The sequence below is a fragment of the Megalobrama amblycephala genome, linkage group LG1, assembly GCF_018812025.1.
Source record: "Megalobrama amblycephala isolate DHTTF-2021 linkage group LG1, ASM1881202v1, whole genome shotgun sequence".
NCBI classification, from domain to species: domain Eukaryota; kingdom Metazoa; phylum Chordata; class Actinopteri; order Cypriniformes; family Xenocyprididae; genus Megalobrama; species Megalobrama amblycephala.
Window position 1 is genome coordinate 651724 of NC_063044.1, and position 9916 is coordinate 661639.

The following is a 9916-nucleotide window of genomic DNA, read 5'->3' on the forward strand; positions in this document are numbered from 1 at the left end:
AACAGATTTTTTTTATTCATCTTTGTTCAAAAGTTATGATGTCACGAAGTTAACGAGGTTGACCCAAAATTAGTATAGAGGCTGTATCTCGGCCAAACTTTGAGCAATCGAAACAAAAATTGGTACGCTTCATCAGGACCACGGTCTGAGGGTCTGTGCCAAACTTGGGAACAGCGCCACCTACAGGTCATGAGATATGCAAAATGGCTATTTTGGCCAATAACTTTTGAACAGTTTGTCAGAAAAATCAAGATCTTGGTGTCTATGGATTCCTTGGATCATGCCGAATCTGACGATATCGATTCTGTCAATATTGGATGAATCACGTGTCCGCCATTTTGAATTTTGTCATAAATTGCAATATCTTTTAAACAATTTGACATATCTTCACAAAAATTGGTACGTATGACCTTTAGAAGGTCCTGAAGGTACCTGAGAAGTTTCAGCACAGCGCCACCTACTGTTCCACAGATGTAATGATTATTGAAAAAACGCTTATAACTTTTGAAAACACTATCCAAAATGTGTATGCTTTATGTCATTTCATTCCCTGGCTTATGCCGATTCCGACAATGTATCATTTGTCATTTTCCTTAAATGTACCTGTCTGCCATATTGAAGTAAATGAAAAACAGTTTTTTCGCTACTCCTCCTACAAATTTTGGTCAGTTTTCTCCAAAATCAGCTCAGATGATCTTTGGATCGAGCCGCACAGAAATGACTGAACGGATTTTTGATATTCGCTACCATTCCCGAGATATTCGTCTCTGAATGTGACCTTGCTTGTGTTTGTTGTCTTATGCTAATTAGCTTAGCATGCTAATTGCTTAGCATGCTAACCAGTTGTCGTTCTCTTTAATGTGGCTCTTCAGCTATCAAGTTAACCATGAGCTTCATTAGCATTAAGTTAGCCTAGCATGCTAATATGGGTAGCATGCTAAGTAATGTTTTTTTTGTAAATTCTTTCTTACACTAAAAGTTCTCTTCCACAGCCTGTTAAATGTCCCTTCTCAAGTAGCTCAATGTGTAAAGCCAGATACCTGAAGAGCCCTGTACCCAAAGATAGTGGGTTCGAATCCGAGGTGGAGCGGTTTTATGAAATTGTGTGTTTTGATTCCTTCATTGCCTCTTGGATTAGAAATAAATGCTTTTTGCTTCATGCTGTGTTCATTTTCATCTAAGCTTCTCTACATTCTGAGATCATTCTCACCCATAATTCTGAACCAGCTGTTTCATGTTTGTTAATTTTCTGCTGTTTTTCCTCTTCCTGCTCCGTATTGCGCTACAGTATGATGAGCTGCAGAATGATCTAAAGTAAAGTTATTAAATATAACATTCAGTGCAGTTTTATTAAAATTCTTCATTTTGAGTTCATTTTCACATGAACTAATGAACTTCGGCAGTTGTACCAATATTCATCTGCACAGTGGTGCAATGAGATGCGAAATGAACATTGGACCCAGAGGTAGTGGGTTCGAATCCCATGAAGGGGGGTTTTATACAATAGTGTGTAAATGAGTCATTTTGATTCCTTTTTTATCCAAATAAGCATTGTACTAATCTTTATTCCTCTTGAATTAGATACAAGTGTTTTTAGTTCATTCCGTGTTCATTCTCATCTGAACTTCTATTGATTTTCATTTAATTTCCACCTGTCCTTCTGAACCAGCTGTTTTGCATGTACATTCAATTTCTGCTGTTTTTGCTCTACCTGCTCCATATTGCGCTACTGCCCCTTCTGGGGCTTGGCCCCTGAATTGCTGCTTGCAGCTATATTTATTATTATTATTATTATTATTATTTATTATATATATAAAACAAAACCAAAAATATGATGTGAATTTTGTCTTAGTGTCTCTATCAAATGATATGAAGTTTTTTAGCGCTCACCTGTAAGGAACAATGCGGCCCTTTATCAGAAAATGTGATCAGTAATGATTGACAATAAAACATAAAACTGAACTAGTGTGTAGTCATGTCAAGACCTAAACCAAGACCATCGAGACCAAGGCAAGACCAAGACCAAGACCAGACCAGACTAGCACTCCTCAAATTCATCTGAGAGATTCACATTTACTGCCTGAGAAATGTCTTATTTTTAATCAATAATTACTATTAGAATAATATATATATATATATATATATATATATATATATATATATATATATATATATATATATAAAGCAGTTACCAATCAATTGAAATCAACAGCAAAATTCATCTTTACACTGCAGAGGTGGAACAGAAGTTGCATCTGAATTGTTACAATTACATAAATCATGTTGAGATTAGTTTTAAAAATTGTGTTTACTGAACATTTGTAAAAAAAAAAAAAAAAAAAAGAAAGAAAGAAAGAAAGAAAGAAAGAAAGAAAGAAAGAAAAAGAAAGAAATCAATATCACCTTTGCAGTTGTGCTCATATTTGTGAAAACAGCCCTCTTTGATATTGCTTAATTATATCATGTTAAATATTATCATATGTTACAAGTCCTTTTTTGCAATCATATCTTGAATTTTGTGGGTATTTGTATTAATTTTGGTGACATTTTTGACACAATCTCTTGTTGATTTCTGACCTGGCACAACAGTAACATAATAAATAAAATTAGAAATAAGTTATTGATTGAATATGAAGTAGGAGGTTTTACATCCAATCAAATTAATAATGTTAACAAAGAAATCAGACAGTGCAACAGCAATTTAGCGATATTCCCACAGTTGTGGTTTTCAGTGGTCTTGAAATAAAATCCTTTTAGTCTGAGACCAAGACAAGACCGAGACCAAATGAGGCAGAGGCCAAGACAAGACATTCAAAAAATGGTCTTAAGACCTGTGGAGTACTACAACCAGTGCTTGAATTGAGGGGGGGCTGGGGGATGCGGGACCCCCATAAGGCATTAAATTTGTTTAACGGGACCACCCATAAGGCACTAAATCTCTTGGATTATTTACAATAATTAAATAATTAAATTTATTAATAAAATAAAATAATAAAAATAAATGACAGTATTTTCAAACTTTTTTAATATTAAGTTCAGTTCAGTTCACTTTATTAGCCATTTGCAGTATAAAACCACATTGGAAAAGATGTGCAAGAAGCTCAGAGTGCAATGTCAAACACATAAAAAACATAACATAAAACAAACAAGCAGATGCCACATAAAAACCCAAAAGTAAAATGCTGTACAATAAAATCCACACATAAATTTAAAGTGCCTAATTTAAAGTGCTTTGTTTAAAGTGATTACAGCTTGGGGAAAGAAACTGTTTAAATGGCGATCAGTAGAACATTTTACCGAGCGATACCTTCTCCCTGAGGGAAGTCAAGTCAAGTCAAGTCAAGTCAAATTTATTTATATAGCGCTTTTTACAATTTGTAATTGTTTCAAAGCAGCTTTACATATTAGGAGCACAGAAAAAAGAGAAATGGTTAAAAATAAGCTGTACAAGCAAGCGTGGTAATATGTAACATATACAAGATGGTGCTACATTAAGCCAATGTCGGCTGACTCCCAGGGGTGGAAAAAACCCCCTAGGAGAAAAACCCAGCGTGCTAGCACTGGGAAAAAAGTCCTAGGAGGGAAAAAACCCCTTGGAAGATATATATAATATATGTAAATGGATATGGAGATCAAAATCTGAATTATACATTTTTATTATAGAGATTAAAAATAGATTATATATAAATATATGTAAGCGGATACGGAGATTTAAAAATCTGAATTATAGATGCAGCCAGAACTGGATCTGTAGGCCCATTGTCTCCTGGGCTACGTTGTAGTCAGGTCCAGACACAGGTTCTCCATCTGATCTGGATACGGCCTGGATCCAGCACCCGGCAAACCTCAGGATAAGCAGAGAGACTGATATTAGCGTAGATGCCATTCTTATTCTGATGTACAGGTATATCTAGTGTTATAGGAAATGTTCTCGGTTCCGGCCGACCTAATTATTGCAGCGTAACAATCCTTTAACGGATTTGAAAAATGTTAATGTATTGATAATGTGTTATGTGTATGCAAGAGCAAAGAGATGTGTTTTTAGTCTAGATTTAAACTGACAGAGTGTGTCTGCTTCCCGAACAATGCTAGGAAGATTGTTCCAGAGTTTAGGTGCTAAATAGGAAAAGGATCTGCCGCCTTCAGTTGATTTTGATATTCTGGGTATTATCAACTGGCCTGAATTCTGAGATCGCAATAGACGTGAAGGACTATAATGCACCAAGAGCTCGCTTAGATATTGGGGAGCTAAACCATTTAGAGCTTTATAAGTAAGTAGCAAGATTTTAAAGTCTATACGATGTTTAATAGGGAGCCAATGTAATGTTGACAGAACTGGGCTAATATGGTCATACTTTCTGGTTCTAGTAAGAACTCTAGCTGCCGCATTTTGGACCAACTGTAGTCTGTTTAAAAGCCGAGCAGAACAACCACCCAGTAGAGCGTTACAGTAATCTTGTCTTGAGGTCATGAATGCATGAACCAACTGTTCCGCATTTGTCATTGAGAGCATATGTCGTAATTTAGATATATTTTTTAGATGGAAGAAGGCGGTTTTACAGATACTAGAAACATGACTTTCAAATGAAAGATTGATATCAAAGAGCACACCCAGGTTCCTAACTGAGGACGAAGATTTAATGGAGCACCCGTCAAGTGTTAGAGAGTATTCAAGGTTTTTTCGTGAGGAAGTTTTTGGTCCAAAGATTAGGATATCAGTTTTTTCTGAATTTAATAATAAGAAATTTCTTGTCATCCAGTTTTTAATGTCAGCTATGCATTCTGTTAGTTTTGTGAATTTGTAGGTTTCGTCAGGGCGCGAGGAAATATAGAGCTGAGTATCGTCAGCGTAGCAGTGAAACTAACACCATGCTTCCTAATTATCTCTCCTAAGGGCAGCATGTACAGAGTGAAAGCAACGGTCCTAGTACTGAGCCTTGTGGTACTCCATATTGAACTTGTGATCGATACGACATCTCTTCATTAACTACTACAGACTGATAACGGTCAGATAAGTAAGATTTGAACCATGCCAAAGCAATTCCACTAATGCCAATATAGTTTTCAAGTCTTTTTAAAAGAATGTTGTGATCGATAGTGTCAAAAGCAGCACTGAGATCTAATAACACTAATAGAGAAATACAGCCACGATCGGATGATAAGAGTAGATCGTTTGTAACTCTAACGAGAGCAGTCTCAGTACTATGGTACGGTCTAAATCCTGACTGGAAATCCTCACAGATTCCATTTCTTTCTAAAAAGGAGCACAGTTGTGTTGAAACTGCCTTTTCTAGTATCTTTGACAGAAAAGGTAGATTTGAGATTGGCCTGTAATTTACTAAATCTCTCGGATCTAGTTGAGGTTTTTTTAATAAGAGGTTTAATAATAGCCTGCTTAAAAGTTTTTGGCACGTATCCTAGTGTTAACGATGAATTAATTATATCAAGAAGTGGACCTACGACCTCTGGAAGCATTTCTTTCAGTAGTTTAGTCGGCATTGGGTCTAACATACATGTTGTTGATTTTGATGATTTGATAAGTTTAGATAATTCCTCCTCTCCTATAGCGGCGAATGATTCTAGTTTTACCTCAGGGACACTACAGTGCACTGTCTGAAGCGAAACTGTAGGCGGTTGCATGTTTATAATTTTCTCTCTAATATTGTCAATCTTGCAAGTAAAGAAGTTCATAAAGTCATTACTGCTGTGCTCTTTGGAAACGTCAGCAGTTGAATCTCTGTTTCTAGTTAATTTAGCCACTGTGTCAAATAAGTACCTAGGATTATGTTTGTTTTCTATTAAGAGATTTGAAAAAATAAGTAGATCTAGCATTTCTTATAGCCGTTCTGTACTCAATCATTTTTTCTTTCCACGAAAGGCGAAAAACTTCTAGTTTTGTTTTCTTCCAACTACGTTCAGCTTTTCAAAGAAGGCCCCTGCAAGATGGCCTGAGGCATCGTTAGCAAGTTTTAAAGCTCGATTCAAGAGTCTAGCTTTATATGTAACCTCCAGGAGCGGCAAAGTGCAGCCAATGATCCTGCTGGCTGAGCGAACCACTTTGTTCAAAGCCTTCTTCTCTTTCAGGGTGAGATTACCATACCACAAAGTAATACAACTAGTCAAAACACTCTCAATTACACAATAGTAAAAATTCAAAAGAATCTTAGTATTTTGAGTAAACTCTCGAAGCCTGCGTAAAAAAGAAGAGGCGCTGTCTCGCTTTCATGCTAGTCATATTAGAGCTCCAGTTCAAATCATGAGAAAGAGTCACACCCAAAAATTTACATTTCTCAATAATCTGCACATCAGAATCATAGATAGTAATAGGCAACTGAAGGTAAATATCTGAGTTTATTTTGTCATGAGTAACATCTCTTTGTGTTCAGTAAATTTCCACTGCGCTGTTTCCTCCTCTGGTGGGTGGAGTCGATGACATCTGAAGACTTTATACATCTGTGATGAAGTGAAACTTCACTAAATACAGTTCAGGTGTCTGAAGATCAGCAATACAGTGAGTATTTTTATTACAAGAAACAAAGAAAAACTCATTTGTAATAATTCTGTCTTCTGAATGCAGGTTTAATGTTTTTTTGACATTATCTTTCTGTAGCAATGATTAATGTGTTATACATAATAGAGTGTGATGTGTTAATGCTGCATTTTGACAAAATTCAGTAGAGCTGAATGAGAGAGAATTCCATAATGAAATTGAAAGTTTAACAGGTTTGGAGGCTGAGGAATATTTTCTCGGAGCTGCTGGAAATAAAGAGGAATAAATGAATAGAGTAAAGTAAATTACCAAAGTAATCTCTGTTTACCAGCTTCAAGCATCATAGCTATACATTTCCTGTGGGACTGGTGGTGTCTGTCATTTAGAAGAGCTTAAACAGGATGTCTGCAGAAAGGTTTTTTTTTTTTTTTTTTTGTGGTGGGATTTTTTTTTGTTTTTTTTTTGTTTGTTTTTTTGTATGAAGTGAAAGAGGAACTAATGAGGTTTAAAATTCTGTTTTCCATATTTTATAGTGCAAGTTTCTGTTCATTGGATAAACTTGTGCAAAATTATAATGAAATTCTTCTCTTTTACAGATCTAGTTCAGCTAAGAAACGACAAAAGACAATGGTAGATATAAAAAAAAACACCAATAAAGACATTTTAACATTTAAAGTTATAGATGCACCTATTAATTTATTTTATTTCATTATTAATTTTTAATGTTTTTTTTTTTTTTTTTTAAATGACAAATGACTATAGGCTAATACTTTAATATGAGTGTGTCTAATAATTTAATGATCTTGCATAGACGAATAATCTGCGTCAAAGAGGATCTCAGGTCAACAGTCAGCCTTCAAATGATGCAGGTAATCTTGATTCTTGAACAACAATTATCATATTTTAAATCATATATTGACCACAGACACACACATGTATCATGATCACACATGTAAATAATATGCAGATTGTTGTTATAAACTTGTAATGTTTCCCTCTTCCTGTTGCAACATGTAGCAGCTCCACTGCAGAACAATGACAACATTAATATCGTCCTCCTGGGGAAAACCGGAGTTGGGAAAAGTTCCTCAGGAAACACCATCCTGGGAGAGAACAGATTCCCATGTAAAAGAAGTCTCTCCTCTTACACACGTGTATCTAGTGTTGAGAGATCAGAGATTAATGGCAGATCTGTGTCTGTCATCGACACTCCTGGGTTTTTTGATACTAATCTTCCAAAAGAGAAGCTCTCAGACGAGTTTGCGAGGAGTGTGTATCTGTCTGCTCCAGGAGTTCATGCGTTTTTATTTGTTGTGCCGTTTGGCAGGTTCACAGAGCAGGAGGAAGAGATATTGACAAAAATGCAGAAGGTTTTTGGTAAAGAAGTGCTGAAGCATGTTATCATTCTCTTCACATACGGAGATGAATGTGACAGAGAGAATATAGAGGCAGAGATCAATGAGAATCCAATTGTCAAAAGAGTCGTAGAGAAATGTCAGAATTATCATGTGATCAACAACAGAGATCTGACTGACAGACAGCAGGTCAATGATCTACTCCTGAAGATTGACACGATGATAGAGTGGAACGGGTGCTACACCAATAAGATGTATAAATATGCTCAAATGTCCACATTTGAACGCTTCTGTAAAATATTCAGAGAATATTTTGATGCTGTCATCGACTTCCTCCGTGAAAAAACAAAATGTCTTAAAAGGACCTTGGAAGAAATTTTAGATAACGCATACGAGCAACTGAACAATGATGACTAAAAACAAAATTTTGATGTAAACAATTCTGTTATTATTATTTGTAACTTTTGGTGTGTAACTTCTGTTTCGTTTGGCAACATACATTAAACAATCTATAAATCTGATTAAACCCAAATTATTTCACATTTTTGTTTCAGCACATAAGGCAAAAGTCATTGTTTAAGAAATATTTGTAAGATTTAATTGTTTGCTTATGTTAAAGGTATAACCAGAGAAAATATTCAGTCTCGGGATTAAAAAAAAAAAGTATGTTTAACTTTAATAATACATAGTGTGATGTATATTTGTTCATGTTTCATACATTAATAAAACTCTTAATTTACAAAAATGCTCCCAAATTGATACTTTCTAAACCACCACTGCAAAGTACTGATCTTAAAACTGATTACAAATGATAGTGTGGTTCTGCTTTTGCTTAGTTTTGCATGGATGTTTATTTCTGATGCCTATTGCATCTTTGTATCTTTTTGTTTTACATAAGTTTTTTCTTAATTGCTTAAATTAGGCACAATCAGATGTAAAATACTGTACATGGACTTCTAATAATATTTTTTTAGAATCTGTAGCAATGGGTGTTAGGGTTGGGAACGGACTGTTTAAATCATCCCTTGACCCATCTCAGTTCAGTTATAAGGCTGGACCGGGCACCAAGGATGCCATTAACTGTATCACTCACTCAGTGAATAGACATTTAGAAAATACCCAAGCACATAGTTCGGCATTTGATAGTTAAGTCAAGTCAAGTCATCTTCATTTATATAGCGCTTTTCACAATACATATTGTCTCAAAGCAGCTTCACAGTGACAATAGGAAAATTCTTATCGAGCTAAAATTTTTTGATGTAATCACTTCCATTGTAAAAATTATTTTTTACTTAATTATCACTTTATGTGCGCAGAAGCTTGGTATTTTTGTGATATTTGCCAAATTACTTTACTGGTCCGCATAATACAGAAAAGCTAATTGTGTCCAAGATCTATGCAAACTGGAATAATTTTGATAACATTTTATCTATAGGGAAATGAAAGTGAAGGAGGCCTTCACAGATTAGTTGACACTTCAGTGTGTTATCTTCATGTGTTATCATCATGTCTAGGGGCAGGTACTTCATCTCATCAGGATACGGCCTGGATCTGCCAGGCTGCGGCAAACCTTGGGATAAACAGAGAGAGATTAATATTAGCGTAGACACCATTCTTCTTATGATGTAGCAAGTACATCAGGTGTTATGGGAAGTGTTCATGGATCCGGCTGACCTAAGGACTTCCTGACAGGACGCACACAGAGGGTCAGAGCAGGCCCCCACATCTTCACATATCTTAGTCTAAGCACTGGCTCCCCGCAGGGCTGTGTGTTCAGCCCCCTGCTCTATACTCACTATACATACGACTGCATACCTTTCCACTCCAGCAACACCTTCGTCAAATTTGCTGATGACACTACAGTAGTGGGGCTCATCTCAGGGGGTGATGAGTCAGCCTACCGGGATGATGTGAAACGGCTGATGTGAAATGGAAGAACATAGAGAGCATTCTCACTTACTGCCTCTGTGTGTGGTTCTCCAGCTGCACTGTGGTCTGCAAAAAACAGCTTCAGAGGGTCAACAGGCTGCTGAGAAAATCATTGAGTGCCGTCTCCCAACCTTGGAGGACC

The 9916-nt window shown here is 36.0% G+C and overlaps 1 protein-coding gene across 1 annotated transcript; it reads left to right on the forward strand.

Moving 5' to 3' along the window:
* The first annotated feature begins 6998 nt into the window (after positions 1-6998).
* LOC125243148 (GTPase IMAP family member 4-like) lies at positions 6999-8469 on the forward strand. The gene is made up of 3 exons (XM_048152580.1): positions 6999-7120; positions 7302-7359; positions 7508-8469. The coding sequence occupies exons 1-3, from the start codon at positions 7118-7120 to the stop codon at positions 8260-8262; spliced, it is 816 nt and encodes a 271-aa protein (XP_048008537.1). The 5' UTR covers positions 6999-7117; the 3' UTR covers positions 8263-8469.
* The last annotated feature ends 1447 nt before the right edge of the window (positions 8470-9916 follow it).

Coding starts and splice junctions, on each gene's coding strand:
- LOC125243148 (XM_048152580.1), top strand. Junction 7,360..7,507: donor TCAGCCTTCAAATGATGCAG/GTAATCTTGATT, acceptor TGCAACATGTAG/CAGCTCCACTGCAGAACAAT.